This window comes from Scatophagus argus, chromosome 16 (genome assembly GCF_020382885.2).
Source record: "Scatophagus argus isolate fScaArg1 chromosome 16, fScaArg1.pri, whole genome shotgun sequence".
Classification (NCBI taxonomy): domain Eukaryota; kingdom Metazoa; phylum Chordata; class Actinopteri; family Scatophagidae; genus Scatophagus; species Scatophagus argus.
In genome coordinates, this window is record NC_058508.1 from 20462509 (window position 1) to 20483608 (window position 21100).

At 42.8% G+C, this 21100-nt stretch overlaps 1 protein-coding gene across 1 annotated transcript; it reads right to left on the reverse strand.

Annotated features, from left to right (window-relative positions):
- Positions 1–1433: 1433 nt before the first annotated feature.
- Positions 1434–17920, reverse strand: sstr3 (somatostatin receptor 3). Its single transcript, XM_046415890.1, has 2 exons — positions 17481–17920; positions 1434–3604 (listed from the first exon to the last, which is right to left on the reverse strand). The coding sequence occupies exon 2, from the start codon at positions 3523–3525 to the stop codon at positions 2101–2103; it is 1425 nt and encodes a 474-aa protein (XP_046271846.1). The 5' UTR covers positions 3526–3604; positions 17481–17920; the 3' UTR covers positions 1434–2100.
- Positions 17921–21100: the final 3180 nt, after the last annotated feature.

Sequence of the window (21100 nt, forward strand, 5' to 3'; positions counted from 1 at the left end):
TATTTTTTCTGTTTCTTTAACGTGAATGAGACGGTTAATTCAAGCTAAGATACTTGAAATTAATGATTTATTGAGGGTAATTAAGAGCAAAGTCACCAGTTTCACTGAAAGACATTTTAATTTTTTTTCATACCTCAAATCTAAATGATCTATTCAGCGACATGTTGGGACAAAACACTGACGCTGCAGCAGCACTTTGAGAACAAACCAAACAAACAAATCTGCGCCGACTTGCATTAAGCTGAATTATGATGCACATTTAGCCCCGATGGTTTGAATTCATCCCAGACAATTTGATGAGATGTAAAATGCATTTTACTGCGTAATCTCCTCTGGAAAATTGGTCCTGCACTTAAATCAACACTGAGGCTAAAGTGATGTTCCTGATTTTTAGCAAAGTAATGAAGGCTCCCACTCAGTCAGCCTCACCAGTGGGATCATTTTACTGCTCTTCATGCATCCCGATTAGGCTGTGCAAGCGAACATGCATTATTCTGTATGCATGATTTGAATGTGTTAAATGAGCCAGTTTGACTGAGACATTCAACCCGAAAGGGAAGCTTTAGGATCCTGCGAGGACCTTGTTGTGTTCTTGAGCTGGTGACAGTGTTTGCACAGAGTTTCCATGGCTGCTCTGTGCCAAAAAAGAAAAAAAGAAATAAAGAAAGCGAATAACAGGCTGTTAGAGTTGAGTCCTGTCCATATTGTACGTGGGAGAGAGAGCCTGTAGGCAGAGAATCACACTGAGTCATAGCGAAGCCACAAGCCGAGCCTTCAACTGACTATCACCTCAGCATGCACAGTGAGCGCAGGTGGGTTATCACTGAGGGGAGTCTGGGATCACACAGGCAGGAAGCTCAAGCCAACAGTATTTATAGACGAACACACACTTGCACAAACACTAGTAAACACAGAGAGAAGCAAACACACACAGCCCTTCACAGCTCTGAACGAATCTCCGCTCTCATCAAAGTGCAACCCTCCAGGCGCCGGGCAAATAACGTATCAGCCAGGCAAATCCCTTTTTAATGTGCCTTTAATGATGGCTTCGTGCTCCTCGGAGGATCTGTGCAGGAGGATGCACGTGGGCGTGAGGGAGCTGAAGACCAGCCGAGACCAGCAGCCGCGGCAGCAGCAGAAGCTTCGTTTCACAGCCAGATGAAACCATCAGAGTGTGTGGTGTGTTGGCGCTCATGAATGAACGACTTTCTGATGAATGATGGAAGAGTTTCTAACCTGATGTGTGGGACTGTAGCATCACCCACCGTGCGACATCATGCTCTCATCTAATAACTGTGGCACTGTCACATCTCCTCATATCTCATATCAGAGTCGCTGGTTATGTTTCAGTGAGTGGAAACAGAGCTGAACACGCAGCCTCGTATGGAAAAGGCTGTCGGTCATGTTAGTGACGAAACCAGGCAGGCGCTTTTCTTCAGCAGCTGCTGTTTATTAGACTGAAGCGACAAGAAATTTGCAACAAGTTTGCTGAGTCTGACTTGGCACAAACCTCAGAGAAGAAAAGTAAGAGATGTTTTGGATAAGAGTGTTCTTGCATGAGGCCGGTTGTTACATTCTTTTTAAAACATAACTAAGCAGCAGTATATAAACATAGCAGGCGAAGGTTCTGCACACGTGGGATTCCTATCTAACATAAAGTCGTCGTCGTGCCGTCAGCGTTTAGCTGACGTGTATATGGTTGCAGTGAATGCTGACTAAAGCTTAAATACAAGTCAAATTCAAACAAATGGTCGTCACATTATGAAATAAACAACAAGCACAACGATCAGTAAGATACATGTGATAAATTTAAATAAAGGCACAACTCTGTACATCCAGCCATGCATATGTACACAGTATAAATACATTCTGTACGCTTGTACACAACTCCTCCAAATGCTAAAGAAACTTTGAGTCCATTGATCAAAAATAGCAGAAAAAGGCCCGTCTCAGTTCTCTTAAGTGTTCAGTATGTTTGTTTGTTTTTTTTAATGGATTTTGTGCTCCGTTACAAACATCTCCGTGCTGTGGACTCGAGGCAGGCTACCCTGTGTTGTAATACTGAGTTCATTTCAAGTAACATACAAGCCATATTTTACATTATAAGTAACTTATCTCCAGTGAGGTGCTCTGCTCCAGCTTTTCCTCTGGCAGAGTTTTAATGTTCCCGTTTTTGGTTCCATTGAGCAGCAACGGTACAGTCAGAGTGGACCCGTTGACTTGATCCTTCCCCTTCGCGTCCCCAGACTTGTCCTTCCTGTCCGGGGACGATGGCTCTGTAGCTCCTGGAGTCGCCCCCCTTTCTGAGAACAGCGGCTGTGAGCTCTGTGGCTGGAAGCTGCTGTTGCCATTTTGGGCGATTCTGTAGATCTCAGTCATTTCTGAGACGTCTTCCTCCTCCTCGTCCTCTTCATCCCTGATTGCCCGTCTCAGGCTCTCCCTGGGCATGAGCGCCGTCCTCCCCTCCTCCTGCTGCTGCTGGCGCTCCATGGGCTCGTGGTTTTCCACCCTCCTCGTGGAGCGGCACAGGGCTTTCCGGAAACCCCTCTTGAAGTTGTCCGACAGGAAGCCGTAGACGATGGGGTTGGCGCAGCTGTTAGCATAGCCGAGCACTACGACAAAATAGTAAAGACCGTTGTAATCTGTGGGCAGGGACACCAGCAGGTTGATGATGTTGAGGGCGTAGAAAGGCAGCCAGCAGAAGACAAACACGGCAACGACGATCACAACCATGCGTGTCACTTTTCTCTCCGACTTCCTTCGCTTGGTTGAGGTGGCGTGGACCTTTTTGCCCGAGCTGCGGATCTTGAAGACGATGAGAAGGTAGCAGAGGCAGATGATCAGAAGGGGGCAGAAGAATCCGACGGTGGATGTGTAAATGATGAACGCCGCCCGCCAGATGTTAGCCGGCTGGGGCCAAGCAATGTTGCAGGTACCTCCCGCCTTCTGGATGTTGGCAAAGATGACCACAGGCAGAACAACAAGAAACGACAGAGCCCAGACAGTGCCATTCACCACTTTGGCCACCTGAGGGCGCCGCCACTTTGAAGAGCGAATGGGGTGGACTACAGCGAGGTAGCGATCGATGCTCATTACGGTCAGGCAGAAGATGCTGGTGAACTGGTTGATGGAGTCGACAGTCATGACCAGACGGCACATGAAGGAGCCAAACGGCCACAGCTGGAGGGTGTTCTGAACCGCCAGGAAAGGCAGCCCCAGCATGAAGAGCTCATCAGCGATGGCCAAGTTGAGGATGTAGATGTTGGTCACTGATTCTATCTTTGAGTAGTGCAACACAATGTGAATCACCAGAGTGTTTCCGCCCAGGCCGATGATGCAGACGATTATGTATATGAGTGGGATGAGGACTCCTTCCACGCTGGGACCCGAGGAGGCATCTGGGCCAGTGGAGTTGGTGGAGTTGAACAGCGTCTCATTCAGACTGCTGTCGTTGAACATGAGCAGGAAAAGGGGGAGGCCAGGCGAGGGGCTGGCTAAGCTCCCGTTCTCCCACATTTCATCCATCGTCTCCGGCCCGCGAAGCGAGGCGACACCCGCGACGAGCTCTTTGTCCTTCTGGTGTCTCAGCTCTCACCCATCTGTTCTGTTGGAGGAGAAAAAGTCAGTTAGTTACCTCGCAGAACAGCTGACATTTTCTAGATCCCAGATCAGTCAGAGACCGGAGCTCTGTTGCCATGCAGAGACACATTACGTTAGACAGTTCACTTCCTGCAAATACAGACGGTGAGCTTAGCTGGCAGAAACGTGACAAGTGTGCGAGATTTCATCAGTGCCTCCATTTCCTCCAGAACCTCAGAGTTTTCAGTGTCTGCAGGAATATTTTTATAATGCTAATGAGCTCAAATATTCAGTGAGGATAAGACATCAGGGAACACACACACACCAATCACTCTCCAAGACATTTTCAAGCAGTCCACCAACAGGGTTTCATCTCAGCCACGTATGAGATGTGCTTTGTGTAACGCACATATAAACATTAGTTCATCCCTCTGTCAGTTAAATCTTTTAAACACCCGGACGACAAACAGAGCAGCAGGGAGGATTTATGACGGCTGCAGGTTCCACAAATCTCTTGTTTTGTTCTAAGCATGTAAAGTGAGATATGCATGTAATTTACATACTAAGACATGCATGTTCTGAGTGGTTTGTCTTTGAATCTTTGAGAGCTTTAACAGTGTGAACCGCCTGTTTGTTTTTAATATCAGGTTAAAGTTTGCACACAGCAATGCAGACACTCCCTCAATCCAAGACAATTTTATCTCTCAGACAATAAAGAAACCTTATAAACACTTTCGCTGAAGAGACTGAAATAAGATAAGATAAGATAAGATAATCCTTTATTAGTCCCATAACTGGGAAATTGCAGTGTTACAGCGGCCAACAGAATATAGAGGATGCAAAGATAAGAAGGATGTGTATTCAAAAAGAATAAATACACAGAAAAGCAGGTACCTGCAGCTGTATAATACAGAAAAGAAAAAGACTGTTTACACTAGAATGAAACGAAATGAACCACAACTTTGTTTTCCTAAAGACATGAGAAATTGTGTTTACTTGCAGGGCTTATGTGCTGCTGACAGTTTACTGTCTTTATTGGAAAAACTGCATGTTTACATGTTTTGGCATTTAAAAACAGCAGATATGTTGTCATGAAATATCCAAGGTGTTTGTGTCACGCCAAGTCATTTACCTGATTATAAATTACTCTGAGATGACACAGTTGTGCTGACTTTTAAAACATGTAATTGTTAATAACATAAAACTTGGCCAAGGTTAAACAACAAATCGCATGTCATTTATGCAGAGGTCAGTATTTTAAGTGTAAGAATGGCTGACATGCCAGAAAACATAAACAGAAATGTTCACTACTGCAACAGACCCTAAATAAGTTGTCAGTAGTCAAAAGGCAAGATAATTTATTTATTTTTCCATTTGTCCCATGTGGTCCCTTTCCCATGCATCCCAGATGAACAGCAGTGGTGGGGAAGTAATTAGAAGTTATCTTGCAACAGTGCTCATGAGGGTAATGATGTCTGAAACACAAGCACCGATTCAGTGATTTGTATGTTTAGTGATAAGCTTTCCAACTTACAGGATGCATGATGCATGGAGTGTGTATTCTGAAGACATGGATGTGCTTTACAAATCTGCATGTACAGTTGCGCGTTTTGTCATATTTAAGGTACGAATTTGTCGAGTCAGTTTGGATCTTTGCACTCTGAAACTGATGTGAGAACAAAGCCAAAACAATCATAAAACCCTGCATTGTTCGATCCCGGTGAGCATCAACGCGTTTGCAATGACAAACAAGCGGGTAATGATAACAGTCGCAGCAGAAAAGAGCAAAGAGAGACACAGGACGCAGATAAAATAATGAAAAGCAGATGGGATGGACGTGGATGTGAAATGATGAGTCAGACAGGAAACAATTAAAGCCGAGTGAGGATGGATGTTTGCAGCTAAATTGATTTGACCAAAGCAGTTATATTCAGTCCTATTGATACAGCAGGCAAATTAAACAAATGTGTTCCCACACATGGGCGATGCTGATAATTGACATTTCATTAGCAGCCCAGCAGCACTCTGGTTAACATGAACAGAGAGGGAGAGGAGAGTCAGCTGCAGGATACTGAATGGAGGGGAGACTCTAAGGAGACTCACGCTTGCTAAACATCATACTGACCGACTACTGCAGCAACAGCTGCGACACCCACTCACTAATTCACACAGTCAGTCATTTTGAAATGAAAAAGAAAGTCGAGCCTTCATTCAAGTTAGCCAATCGTGTTCCCCAGAACAAAAAGTCTTTTATCTGAAAAACCATGAGTTTAGTGCTAATTAAGAAATGTTAGCATGCTAAAAGCTAAACTAAGACGGTGAACATGGTGTGCATTAGACAAGCTTCACATCAGCATGTTAGCATCATCACTGTTAGCGGTGTTACTATTTAGCTCAGTGCTGTGCCTAAGCTAATCGCTAGCAGGTTGGTTGGTTTGCTAACGAAGGGATGTGAGTGTTTTAGCTGTTTCTGTGTCACTAAATGTGACAGAAGTGTGAAAGATGGTGAATATGTTGGTTTCAGTGATTTTACATAGAGATTTGTGAAATTAACACCTAAAATATTTGTACAACTGGACAGTTTTCAATTCGGCTACATTTTCAGTCATGCTAGCAGAACGGCTTCAGCGGCTGGTCACTCCATCTCTTTGGAACAGAAAGACATCTTGACTCTTAAAGAGACATTCATAGTTTACAGTGTTTACGGTATCAATCTTTTTCCTAAAATGTTTAGCTACATTTCCTCAGCCATGGTGAAGATGCAGTCGCTTCCCCAAACATTTCCAGGACGCGTCATCAACACTGAAGCAAGAAAACATTCACGAAACACGTAACTTATTAACACTCTGAAGTGTGAAGTGTAAAGTGATATGGTCCACCATATAGGAAGCTTTCCTCTTCATTTCACTCTCCACTGAACACGACTGCACCCCAGTAAATGTCATTTCACAATAAGAGCATCGTGAGCTCAATATCAGAAGAAAGACACAAAAGAAATGTTTCTGCCCGTCTCTTTTTGTTCAGGCTGCTTCCAGAAAAACAGCGGTGAGAAAAACACAGATGTGCCCTGAGCTCACTGATAGAGTTCATCAAACAAACTGACTGAAGGCTTATTGTCATTTCAATGACGACAGCTGCAGAGTCAAGGGAAAAAAAAGCATTCATTCTCTCTGCTTTACTGGAGTCCAATTTAAAAAATACATCACAAAAAATGACCTGAAACAGCGAAATAAGAAAAATCGACAAATGCGCTGCATGTCTTTTCATCAGACCAGGGTACTTGGGTTTTTTTTTCTTATTTCGGCACATTGTCACATGAATCATTTTTCAATACCTCCGGTTCTTTGTGATTATGAACATTTCACATCCAATTTGGCGATCTGGGTTACCATGGAAACCAGAGAAAGAGAAAACCTGGAGATCAGTGTCGTAAATCAAACAGAAACAAATAACCTGCAACACATGGCAGGACAACAAGAAAAGCTTCTCTTCTCAATAACAGCGCAGGTCGAGCCTCCACCTCCAGCCTCCACCTCCAGCCTCCACCTCCAGCCTCCACCTCGAGCCTCATGCAGCCGTTGAAGGAATATTTCATCATAACGAGACGACGGACCCACGGATGAGCACTGAGCTGAGCTGATGTCACACTTTAGTTAAATATCAATTATTGACCAAATATGGCAACAAACAGCAGAAGTTTCCCTTTCACAGTTCCCATTCACGTATTCCCATCCTCCTGGTTTTTTTGTCTTTTCTTTGAAATTTGATCATTAAAAAGAATCTGAAAATCTGAATATTCAGACTTATCTGAGGTGGAAAAGCTGGTGTGTTGATAATTTTGACGCTATTGATGTTTTCTGTCATTTCACAGGCTAAACGTTCGATTAGCCGAGAAAACAAGATTAATGCAGATCAATGACAATGAAAATAACAGATAGATGCCAACAAAAGCAGAAATATTAAGTTATAAAATTAGTTTCTTTATCTTGAAATTGATCTCTTGCCAACCTCGACTGCAGTGCGGCTGTGACATCAATTCTGCGATGCCTCAGAGAGAACTTTCTGTCAACCTCGTCGTGACGTTTCATATCTGCATTGTATCTGCTGTGTCTCATCCCGCCTCACTAAGCTTCAGACCCTTTCGGGCCCAGCTGAGGTTCTGACCTGCTGCCGTCTCCTCGTCTGTCCCTCCTGTCTTTAAGGGGGGCGTTTGTGCACAGATCATTCAGTGCAGGTCATGTGACCAAAGCAGCCATTTAATCTGAATGCTGACAGTCAGGGTGATTGAAAACCCTCTGCATTGATTTGACTGTAAAGACTGTGAGGCTAAAGACAGAACACTTTGTGTCAACGGCCTCTGATAAACGAGGACATCTGGGCTAAAATGACATACGAGCTGTACTTGACTCTTTTGATGTTGCCCGCTGCTTTTGATTGGCCGTACGGAGGACTCGTCTCTCGTGGTCATGCTGTAACCGCTGACACATTTGTGTGACATGCTTTTTGCCACTTTGTTCATCCACCGATTCACTGTGGACAAAATTATATTTTGTTAAAGTCTCACTCGAGCTTTTGTGACTGTGGCTGACAGATTCATTTAATCTAATGTTTTATACGCATCTGGAACATCTGTAGACCAACTCACAGAGATTATGTTCATATACCAGTAATATGAGCGAGCAGACAGACTGGAAGGAAAGCAGTGCCTGCTGGATTGTGTTGGCTTGTAACATAATGAGCAAATGCTGCTGGTGAATGTGACTGGCAAGTCACAGCAAATCAACAAAATAAAATAAAAACTGGCAACATGTTTAATTTGTTTCCTGAATCAGCTTGGCTGGCGAAGTGTGTGTGTGTGTGTGTGTGTGTGTGTGTGTGTGTGTGTTGACTCTGGACTCCAGGAATAATTTACAGGCAAAAGGAAACGGACATAAGCAGACATCTAAAGATGGATAAAAATAAATCTTATGTGCCATAATGTGAATACAAGCAGGTGAAGAAACACGTCAAGTTGTTTCTATTCAGCGTCAACAAAAGCATAACAGGTTGATGAATGAATGAATGAATGAATGTAAGAGGTGGCTTCATGTCTGTGGAGCAGGTGTTCGTGTACGGTGAATGTGCACATGCGTGTGTTTTTAGTTTTTATTTTTGTTTTAATTTTGATTTTTTTGTGTGTCTTTGATAGGAGCTGCATAACTAAACTTACGTGTAAAAACATTGCAGTGATTGCTGTCAGCACAATGTAATCAGTAAAACAACTTAGTGGTGTGAAGCATTAGTGGCAGTTTATCAATTTTAATTGTGTCACGGTTCATTCTAACAATCTATCAAACTAATCACACTACAGTTTCTTTGTTTTGTTTTACCAGAAGTGGCGTCATGCGCTGAAACGGCCTGCGGCCATCAGAGCCGCTGAAGGTGAAAGCTGTTTGAAAGCTGCCTTATCAGAAACACGGAGGTCTGCTGCGTGTTCTCTGTTCTCCTGTGAGCTGGAGTTTCTCACACTGAGTTCTGATCTTACTGGCATAATTACACAAACGCCGTAATGTTCCACGGGTCAAACAAACTCATTTTCAGCCCACAGTAATGAGCTGTAGTGAGGGAGATTGAAAAGGGAAATGAGGAGAATAAACGATAGTCAGTTCAATTCTGTTTATTTATATAACGCCAGTTCACAACAAAAGTTATCTCATGGTGCTTTCCAATTAGAGCAGGTCGAGACCAAACTCTTTAATTAAGTCAGCAGTCAGCATCCAGAATTTAAAATCCCCCCTCCTAAAACAACACCTGTTTTTTCTTTCAGACAAAGTAGATTTATCACTGGCTTCCAGCTGAGCATCTTCTGATTTTTCACCACTAAAATTAAACGTCCAACAACCCACCACGTTTGAACAAACCACTGAAGCTGTTGTGATCAGGCTAAATGCAAAAATCTGTGCTGAGTCACTCATGTTTGTCTCGCTCGGTTATCAAGTCTTTGATATTAACGGAAGTCACATATCAAAAGATATTCTCACTTATTTCCCATCTTTATCTTATAACGCATTCATATTCTGCCGGCTCATGGAACTTAATGTTACTTCCAAGCGTAAACAAAGTGTGTGTGGTCTCGTACTGCACAGTAAGTGAGCAACAGTCATTTGTGTGAAGAAATCTAATCTTCAAGCACTCAACAAGCTTCTTCCACTCTCACACAGCAGCTGGAAGGAAAACAGAACGCAGATGAATGTGACGCTTCACTCAGTCACGACTCGCCTTCACACGCAAAGTTTTTGCTATTTCAGTGAAGCTGCGACGTACATGAAAACTCACTTTTGACCTTCACTTTTCATTATTTACTGGAAAGATTTTCTTTGTCTTTTATCTGTAACGTCCCTGTTGATGTTAGAAGCTTTTTTTGCTTTCTTTGCTCATTAAGTGCTGCGTGAATAAAGTGGCGGCATGTTATGAGCAGGAAGTAACTGCATGAATTGACTCAGTGCGACGTCAGCCAGCAGGTGCATGCGGTCGCTGATGAGCTGAAGGTGATTGCAGGTGAGGTGATGTCTCACGCAGGTTCGACTGACGCTCGCTGCAGGAGCGGAAATGTCAACGTCTTTAGCTGCCGGGCGCCGCTGCGCCGCCGGGCGGAGCATCCATCACAAAGGTCAGAGCACGAAAGGGCAGAGGCGCATCATCCTGACAGCCATGCAGCGTTCAGGCTCACACAGACGGGCAAAAGGCTTGTTTACAGTACAGATCTGACGTACTGCAAGTTGTACCTTTTTTCAGTTTTTCAATATAAAGCATGAAAACTTGATGCTTTGTTATAAATACGACAAAATGTTTAGTTTATCAGTTCATTAGTCGAATGAATGAAAATTAAAATTCGCCGACAGTTTATGGTTCGAGCTGCTCACATGTGAGGATCTTGTTGCTTTTCTTCTTCTCTTGACTGAAGCAACTTTCAGTAACATGACCAGAGAATTAGAGCCAGTAATGGAGGGAAACACAGTAACTTGTGTACGATTAGTGACATGAGTGGAGGATTTAGCAGCTAAAGATATCTGAGTTAGTAGAGACCACAAACAGAGCAATTAGGAGCGTTAACTACATTATCAGTGACGATGACACCCAGTCCTAATGTTATGGCATCCTGCAGTTCTGCATGTGGTTTGTCCATGCGGTGTTGCCGTACCCCAGCAGAGACTCGACTGCAGTTCAGTAAATGTATCGAAGTGTGTAATGAAATCTGGGCCTGTGTGGGCTCCACCAGGACATTCATTTTCTAATTAGTTGTTTTTTCTTGGTTGGGGAGGGGGGGGCTCCTCCCAGCAGAGTTTGCCCCCACCCCACCCCAGTCTCGACTCCATGGTTACAGTCTTGCTTCAGATAAATGATAATGTTGCTCCATAGTGCACCATTGTGTAAATAAGCAACTGTTTGCTGATGATAAGTCAGCGTTGAGTTTGCAGCTTGTTTCCGCTGCCACAAAGTTATTGCAGGTTTAATTGCTGGCTGCACTCAGCGATGAAGACGAGCAGAACTTCTGCCAACTTTCATGTGACTCATGGTGGACGCACACTGTTTGTGTAAGTGTAAAAGTTGGGGGTGGACAGCATGTGGACATTTTTCTCTGCTTTGTGTGGATGCCGTCTGAGAGGTCAAAGGCCTTCTTTCACGTTTCTTCTCCCTCATCATAAAGCCAATCAAACTGGCCTGATTGAGAGCTCAGTTCTGCCTGACTCAGAGTGGATGTGGAAACGCAGGTCAGGGTCGCGTAAAGGACGTTGGCGGAGCTGTTTGAATAGCATATTTGTTTTGGTTTCTTTTGTTTTTTTCCCACCTTGAAAGCCAAGAGTGAATGTTTAGCGGCTTGTCAAGTGGTTAACTAAACAGTCCTGAGCGGACGTGGGCGGAGGAGAAAGGGGTTTGCCAATGGAGAACGAAGGTTATGACCACGCTTTGTTAAAATAAACACTTGGAATAGCTGTTTAGCAAACATGACATAAGATACGGCCTTTATGTTAGCCTTTAACTGTACAACACACCGAGTATTTTTCCACCAGGCGGCTGCGGGAAATACCGTAAATCAAACGTCAACGGAATTAACGGGTTAATTAACAGCTTTGAAGAAAGGCAGATTAAACCTCGCAGTAACCATAGCAACCATATAGATGCTTGACACTACATTAACATTCTAGTCTCGCTTTAAAACTGATGATTTAAGCAGTGTGTTTGTCTTTGGAGATTGTGCAAACATGTACTCTGAAGTGTCCTCACTTTAATGAAGAAACCACTGGGATGTTATGCACTTCGCGGTCAGGGGAGTCATGGCGTCCAGCGTTGTGCCGGTGACGTACGGTACGCAGGGGTGAACCGGAAGCAAAGTCACGCGCTTTGTTATCCTCCCAGAGTGTTAAGCTGGAGGCAACATCAAGCCGAGAACGTGATGCCATTCTTTCATTTTTACAGAGAATAAATCAAAAAATGTATTTATCACATGGCATCAGAATTAAGACCTGGAGAAGATAAAATACAACAGGAACTAAAAGTTGAGTCTCTGTCAACCAAACTGTGGCAGGAATAAGATCAACGCACAGGTACACGAACACCTGGTGAGCCCCGAAGCTCCCAGCCTTGATCCAGTACTCTGGAGTCCACAGGCTGCAGTTACAGGAAGTGCTGAGAGCTGCAGGTCAGCCTGAGGCCTGTTTTTAAACTGTCTCAGCAGCTTATTGATATCAATCTGCGTGATTCTTTATCGATTTCCTTATTGATTCCTGATTCAATATTTGTGTCAGATTGTCAGCGTCAGTGCATCCGTTTTATTATGTGAACACAGCGTGGAGACAGATTAGAGAAAGCTAAGAAGGAGGCCATCTGTAGCTCTGGTCTGATGAAATGTGCTGCATTCGCTTTCCTTCGGGAAAAAGGAAAATGTGATCTAAACATCAGGATATGAGATTCATTAAAAAATAAAATGATTCCATGAATGAGAGGCTTTTGAACTTCTTTGAAGTTCTACAGCATCTTTTAGGGAGCCTTTTCTCCATTAAAACAGATAAATAAATAATATTAAATCTGTAGTGACACCATGGACGAAGCTCACAGAGATGACAAACCCATGAAGGCATCATTCCATTTCACTCCTCATTAACTACACAGGCTGCACTACACAGTACACTCAGGCAACATCATGAGCACCATTTTAAAAGATAATCGACAATACTTCAAATCATTTCCAGTGAAAAGAGAAGATCAGCAGCGACAGAACCACAGACGTGTTCACATGTTCTGTTGTTTGAACATCCTGCAACTGAAGCTTATCATTTCCATGCTTTTTGATTATTGTTTAAATGTTTTTGCCACTCAATTATTTAATTAATCAAAGCAACTGCAAAAATGTATTCTTATTATACCCGGTTTTTATGATAAAATTTGCTGCACTTTCTGTCATCAGTTGGTCAGTTTGTGCTGGCAGACGCCGCCGCCGCGTTTCACACCGTGTGCCAACTTTCACACGTCAACATGAACATAAGCTCAGCGGCATCACAGTGTTTTCACACATTCGTTTCAAAGTTAACTAATCGTGGGTTCAGATAAACAACACCCTCAACAACAACAACAACAACAATTCTGCCGCCATCTTGGCTGAAGTATAAACAGCATCGTGACTGGACGGGTACTGTGGTGAGTTCACAGTCAGTCAGTTAAATGTTCTCGATTTTCTCCCAACACTGAGCCGTGGGTAGTTCATAAAGTGACAATAAAGCTCTGCATTATGTTTTAAGAGTTTTACAACTTGGTAAGAACTGAATAAACAGTAAATACTGGTCTAAATCGAGCTAAGCAATAGATTAATCAATTGTCAAAAATGAATTCCGATAATCGATTCATTATCATTTTTCTAGCTAAAATTCCAAACAGAAATTCTAAATTGTGAGATTTTTTCTATATTTCTGTTTTAAATTGCTGTAATCTGAATAACTCTTCAGATTACTTTGAGGTTAACCAAGAAGAAAAAGCCCTGCAGGTATTCATCACCTCTGACACACGATATGGCAGCTTCGTGTTTTCACAATCAATTAATGTTGAGATTATTTATCTTGATTAATTCAGAATTATTCAGTATAAAAAACATCATAGTAGTGAAAAATGTGATGATATTTAGTCGACAGCGACCTCAAACAAAGCTGAAATTTTTTAACATTTCTGCATGAAGAAGAAACAAAACATAAATTATTCCAGCAAACAGAGCAGGCCCACATTAATCGCCTGATTAATCTACTTCTTATTTCAGCTCTGGAGTTGATTTCTTGTCAAACCACCCACAGTTGTTGCCATCACAACATGCGTTTCCATGCGTCTCCATGTGTGATTATTTATTTATTTATTTATTTATTATTTATGTGTGTGGGACGAGCTTGTCTAAACATATACCGTATATGTGCACAAGAGAGCTGCACACACGCTTTGAGTGTTTGTGCGGTGTGTGTGTGTGTGTGGGCTGAGGGTCACAACTGCTCCTGAATCAGTTCTGACCGGAACGAAGCCGCAGTCAGAGCGGCTCAGCATGTTGCTGAGTGCACGTTTTAAAGACTTTTCTAACCTTCGCACTTCCATGAATCTGTGAATGTTTTTTCTCTTTCGGGAGCTAATTTACGCTAGTTCAGTTTTTGCTTGGGTGATGTTAAACTGGTCGTTAGCCTAACCTGCCTTACTATAATATGTAATACGTCGCTTTCAGCATTGAAAATTACTCAACTTTTATATTGAATATATTTTGTTGTGCACTGACACAAACCGCTGAGTCCTTTATAAACCAACAGTAAAGTCAGTCGTGAGAACTGGACTGATGTGGGCTCTCCTGGTCTAACTGAGGGCTGATTCAGCAAGTCCTGTCGAGACATAAATCCTTTAATCCTTAGTATATTCTCAAAGCGACTGGAAGCTGATTTTGTAATTATCTTAATGTGGATGTTAAAATCACAATCCACCTATTCTTTGGGGGAGGGGGGTGGAGAAGGCTTCTCCTCTGGCTCGGTGAGTCAGGGAGATTTAATAAACCCAGAGAATCCACACACAGCCTGAAATCCAATTCTGACAACAATTTAACACGTCTACTCATGTCACAATAAACGCCTGAGTTACTCTGAGCACCAACGTTGAGCTAACGAGGTCAGACCTTTTTCACTTTGAACGCAGTGTGAAATGACGCCGTCGGATTAACGCTCACCTGATTTAAGAGGCGTCAGATCGGCTAAGTATCTTCTCAAAACAGTTAAAATCAGTACAATATTCTTCCTGCCAACAGATAAACAGCTCTGCTCATGCATTATCGGATATCACAAAAGAGGCAGCATTTTCTAATAAAACATATTTACTGTCTGTACAGTAAATATGTGGCTAAATGCAACGGCTGTTAGCTTAGCTTAGCATAAAGACTGGAAACGGGGGGAAACAGCTAGCCTGAATCTGTCCAAAGGAAACAGAGTTCATTAACAAACATGTACGCAGGTGACACGTAACGTCTCGTTTATTGAATGTGTACAAAAACAAAGCAGTATAAACAACACGTTGTGATTTACACGTTGGACTCTTCCTCGACTCTGAGCAGTTGCTAGGCAACCAGCGGAAGGCCCAGGAAGCTAACGATCTAACCTGTGAATTAGATAATTTGTTACCTTTAAAAACAGCGTCAGGCTAGCTGCCCCTCATTGTTTCCTGTTTTTATGCTAAGCTAGCCAGCCGATTTCTATAACCTCGACAGTCACGTCTTCTCGTCTGGATCTTTTCTCTTCTTCAAAGTCCTGAAAGTCCAAATGCAACAACCTTTGAGAAAAGATGACATTGTTTTCCGGCAGTGTTGCTGCTTCTCTCCACTTAACTGTGAAAAGTAACGACTGAATAAAACCACACAGAACATTTACACAAACAGCTTCAACAGCCACTGCAGCCCAGTCACCAGAATAAATGTTGGCGTTATGCTCAAACTTTGCTTCTCTTACTTTGTGGCAGCCTGCAGTGCTGTTTATCCACCCAGATATTTTTGGTGTGAGCTGCAGGGTTTTGGAGGTATCGGCTGTGGAGACGTCTGCCTTCTCTTCAGTGTAATGGGACTAGATAAGGTCGGGTTTAGGCAATAAAAACATTCGGTTAGGGTTGGGCTAAGATTGTGTTTACACAGCTGGAAACTCTCCTAAAATCATCTTTAAAACATCCACCACAGAGACGGTGACGAAGGCCACCTGGTTGGTCAGTGATGTCACATATTTCATGTCTGAAAAAGACAAAAGACGACCGCTCAGCCTGTTTCAGTCCCTTTTTTATTCCTAAACGCTGCTTCATTCTTTGACAAGGCACCAGATTGTGAGACTTGACTGCCTTTCAGCCTCGTTCACCTTTTAAAGGGCAATTTTGTCTGAAATTATGCTGTTTGTCGTGCTGATTAACTTCCCGCCTGTGGTGACTGTGTGTGTGTGTGTGTGTGTGTGTGTGTGTGTGTGTGTGTGTGTGTCTGATTCACTCTGTAGATGGACAGATGATGGTAGGGTTTATCTTTCAGTGAATTCATAACAATCCCATCCTCCAGGGCTGCACACTGATTAGCGTGTGAATCTTTCCTCTCTTTTTTTTGTAGTTTACATGTGAAAAGTAAAAATACCATCACGATGCAGCATTTAAAACAAAAGTGGCTTCCTGCGGAGGAGAAATAATGATTTCTGACAGAGCAAATCATGTAAGCTGGTAATCAAAGTCACACTGTCATAAACACAGTGAGGGTGGGGGTCGGGCTTATCCCTTATTTTGAGATAATAATGGTCATATTTTATTTTATTTTATTATTTTACTATTTTACTATCAAGTCCCCATATTTATCATAATGTTTCTGACACTAACTGCAGCTGCAGGCAGATATGATATCGATACTGTTATATAAACAGAGATGTAATAACATAAAATATGTCTTCATACACAAACATACACAAATTTGGCAGTTTTTTACTCATGTTTGACAGTGAGGAGAGTTTTATCAATCAGTCAGTCTCCCTTAATGCAGCACACATTACTTTAAACGTGTGCTTTAACCATAGATGTTCTAACAATGACAAAATCCTTTAAAGTACATTAATTAAGTAGTTATTAAAGGAAATTAAATGATATCTACAATAATCAACTCAGTTGTTGACTGCTTGTTTTATAACAAAGATCAGGACAGCGGAAACTTTAAAATTCACCTTCAAACCCCCTCATTTCTCAGTTCAGAGGGTCCATTAGGGGGCTAATGGACTTTGGCTTTCAAGTAGCCTACAGAGACGCAAGAAGGAGAAAAACAACTTCAAAAAGACCTCCGACAAACATGAAATAAATGCAAAAAAGACCACAAAGAGATGAGGGGGACAACCAAGACTCAAATGGACCACAAAGAGTCTGCAGGGTTGGACTGGTTTCATGTCTGTCTGTGGTGGATCATAATTACAAATGGCAGCAACACTTGAAATTATTTGTTATTACAATATGTGCAGTTGTTTATTTATAGCCCTGTTTATTTATTACAGTGAACAAATAGTCTATCAAAATGTAGTTTACTGTAAAATAAAGTCATTTTTACTATTTAAAAAATAAAAAAACAGACTCGGCCCCCCTTCCTGCCTCATCAGCTCTGATCTTCAGTCGGCCCCCCCACTGAAATGTTTCCACACACGCCCCTGGACTCTAATTAAAATCATTTGTTGTTTCGGTTCGTGGATGTCAAAGCGATGGGAGGTGAGATGAGACGCGCGGCGGCTCGAAGGTCCGCAGCAGACACTGACTGCTGTCTCATTTCACACTAACGTCCAGCGGGCTCAATGCGCTCCATAAACACCACTGAACCATGTGGAGGAAAAAACACACAAAGTGCTCCTTCAACTTACCTTTAAGGTGAGACTTTTTCAGGCCAGCCCGGTCCCGGCCGGTGTGATTTAGGTTCTAACGATGAAACAACGCGAGAAGAGCGGCCGCGCTTCGTTTATTCCCCGTCGGGACGTGTTTTATTCTCATCCTCAGCCGTGAAAACCGTCCGCGCCTGCTGAGCTTTTTCCTGCGTGTGTTCGCGCACCGACTGATGCACCCAAAGTCACCAGCGCCACATGAGAACTGCGCGCAGGTCTCAGCGGCTCTCGCCTGTAACCAGGTAACAGCCCAGCCTGCCGCTCGGAGTCAAGTAGGAGGTGTTAAAATCCTATGGTGTGTGTGTGTGTGTGTGTGTGTGTGTGTGTGTTCTCCTGTACCAAGCCTGAAGAACCATTAAAAGCTGGAGTGGTTCCAATTACATCATTTATGTCACTATAAAGACAGTTTTATACTCATGTAAAGTTTTATATAACAGGCCCAGTATTAATGGACTGCAGTGTTATTCTCTGTACTGTACAGTTCACAGTTAGTGGCAGGATCCGCCACTCCTCTGCTGGATTCAGATTGCTTTCATGAGGAATTCGCAGGAAATTAGTTAGTGTTTAATTTGCACTGGAGTGCCAGATTTTTTTAGATATCGCTGGCTAAAACTAATCTGTAGTAAATTTTACTTACATCAGGATATACTTCAAGTGTCAAGAGTAAAAGTACAGGTTAACTTCAGAAAAACGTTGTAGCATCATGTTGGAGCTGAAGCTTATTTAAGCTACTTTATATTCTGTAGTAATACATCATCATTTATTAGTTGATTTACTTATAACAGTGTGAATCTTCTACCTACCTGTAACTAAAGCTTTAAAATAATGTAATGCGGGAAAAAAAGTACAATATTTGTCTCCAAACTGTAAGAGCAGAAATGGAGATACTGAACTCTGTACTGAAGCACAGTGCTTTGTTTCACAGGTTATCAATAAAACAACAAAAGGCTAAACAAGTCAAATATAAAGATCAGAAAGTACGTGAAATGATTCTAAACATTTGATCAGCCTCACTGTTTTCTGTACACGAGGAGGGCTGAGCTCCCGCTAACGCTAACCAAACATTTCCTGCAGCTGCTGCTTCACATTAAAAGCACGGCGGCTTTTACTGTGAAACAGTCCTCAGGAATCACCAAATGAGCTTCACGTCTGCCTTTTGGCTGAATGTGTGATGGCAGCACGAACATCGAGGTTAGTTTTCCTCCACAGGGACCTGAAGTGACCCAGTTTGCTGCCGCCTCCTGGTTCGCACGCAGCTGGAGGTTTCCTCCATGCACACTTTCAAAAGGCAGACTTCTCAACTCGAAGAAGAGAGATCTGTGGAGTGTCGACGGTCACTCCTCCTTCCTCTTCTTCTTTGTGCTTTTATCTCTACAGAGGACTTGGCCTTTTGAGGTGGAGTGTAGTTAAACAGCTCACATCTCCAGTGGACAAAGAGACGACAGCTTTTATTTTGTCAGGTGTGTTTTTCATAAAATGTCAGCTCGTCCCTTTAATCTCGTGGCGTCTGTTGACTTATCACATTTCCACATGCAGCACATAGAAGACTTTTTTCCATCTGAAGCTGTGATGTGTTAGTTGGCCTGCAGAGTGACAGAACCACAGAATGTAGTATAGATGTAGTATTTTCTACTACTTTGTACTGCATCTTGTTTTATGGTCTTCCTGTGCTGTGGTGATCCTAAATTCTGCTTTGGGGATTAATAAAGCTTGATGTTAATGTAATAACTTTCAATGAGTGTAAAGTTTACAGACTCCTGAGATCAATAAAGTTTAATCTAAAAAAAAAAAATCAATAAATGTATAATAGAATAGCAGAATCTCATGATGATAACTGGAAGGTTAAATTAACTCACCAAGTGGTTTTTAAAACATCAGAAAAATAATAACGCAAAACCAGAGGAGCACAGAGCCAATGAATGACAGAAAAAACCTACGTTAAATAAAAGTTAATAAAAGTTGTCAGTTTTAGCCGGACACTGATGACAGAAAGGGAAAATAATTTATTAAACGTCCTCCCGTCTGCTCTTGAAAAGCAATAAAGACACACACAGACGTTTAAAGCGTCCGTGCGGTCGCCGACAGTCTGGTCAAAGTTTTTTATTGCAGTTTTATTCTGTTGATTTGCTCGGCCGTCGATCGGGCCGATTGAGTCTCGTAAAGCAGATGCGTCTCTCGCATCTTCCTGTCAGATGTACGGCTTGTGCAGCCAATCAATAAGCTCATCACGTGCCTCCATTAACAGACAGCTGTCTTTTTTCCCGGCGGGGCTGTAAAGGAGGCCTTCACCGTCGTTAAAATGGCCGCCACAACAGGGACGATCAGCCCATCTGTTGCTCGCTGGTCAGCAGACGAAGACTCGTTCCACAGTTCAAGAGAAACCTTCTCTTTGTGCATACAGATATTATCGGATGTTCCCTGAGCCGATGAAGAATTAGGAAGGCGGACATTCAGGGGATGTCAGAGCCCTCACACGTCGGAGGAGCGTCGCCATGAGGCACCACATCTTTAAAATCCCCACACAGCAGTGAGACGACACAGAGGAATGTAACCCGACCTGATGAAAATGAAACTGGTCGATTGACCAAAAGGAGGCAAAAGGAGCCCGAAACTTCACATGCAAAAAATTCTAAACAAAAATGAAATGTGGACAGTAAAAAGTTTTAAAATTCTAACACGTCTGTTTCTTTGTGTGAGCACAGACTGAAAGTAGAAAATCAGCGAAGGACGATGGAAGATGTGACTGGATGAGGGTCTCTCACATTTTGCACCTCTAAAATTAAAAGAATCGAAAGTCTCCTTTGAGGTTTAAAATCCTTTACAATTTCACTTGATGATTTGGTGACACCTGGGGTTGCCGCGGTAACAGGAGCCAAACAACGCGAGTGAGCAGGGAGGAGTGAGGCTGGTTGCCTTGATGAGGAGCTGCAGGGCTACTTATTGCAGAGGATGACCTCGTCTTTTGTTGTACGCAGACTTAAAAGCTTTAATGTCAATTTCAGCCCATCAGGTAAATGGCGAAATCCACCACTCACAATGAAGTGTACGTCATGGAGAGTTAATCACCTTCCTCTCCTTACTGAATTCACTCCTGCATACAGCGCAGTATGCACACCTACTTATCAAGGCCGACCATAAATCGCATATACAGACCTTAAAGATCATAAGAACCATTTCACTGCTTTACACTTTAAATCAGTCAGAACTTGCATCACTGCACAAACACAATGTGACATTAAAGAGTGAAGAACTGACGACAGCTCAAATCGAAATCTCAGCTTCTCGGACAAAGATTTGTTGTCTGTCGGCCTGGGATGTGAACGTTTTGGATCTTTTGCCTTTTGCAGAGAACAGGTTATTATGCAGTAAGTTCAACCAGCTAATGAAAGCCTCCACAAAGAGAGAGACGACCACTCGACATGACGCCGAGGAGCCTCTTCATCTTACTGCATGAAGTCCTGCCAACAGTAAATCCCGCCTGGTCATTATTTACTTGCTCTTATTCATTTGCTCCCGAATGCAAAGCGAGGGTCTTGGAGAGCATTTGAAGATCTGCAGTTAAACAACGAGCTCACAGGCCTGCAGGATGTCATGAGCTGGCT

Excerpts from the sequence above, each read along its gene's own strand:
- sstr3 (XM_046415890.1), bottom strand. The coding sequence starts at position 3,525 with ATGGATGAAATGTGGGAGAACGGGAGCTTAGCCAGCCCCTCGCCTGGC.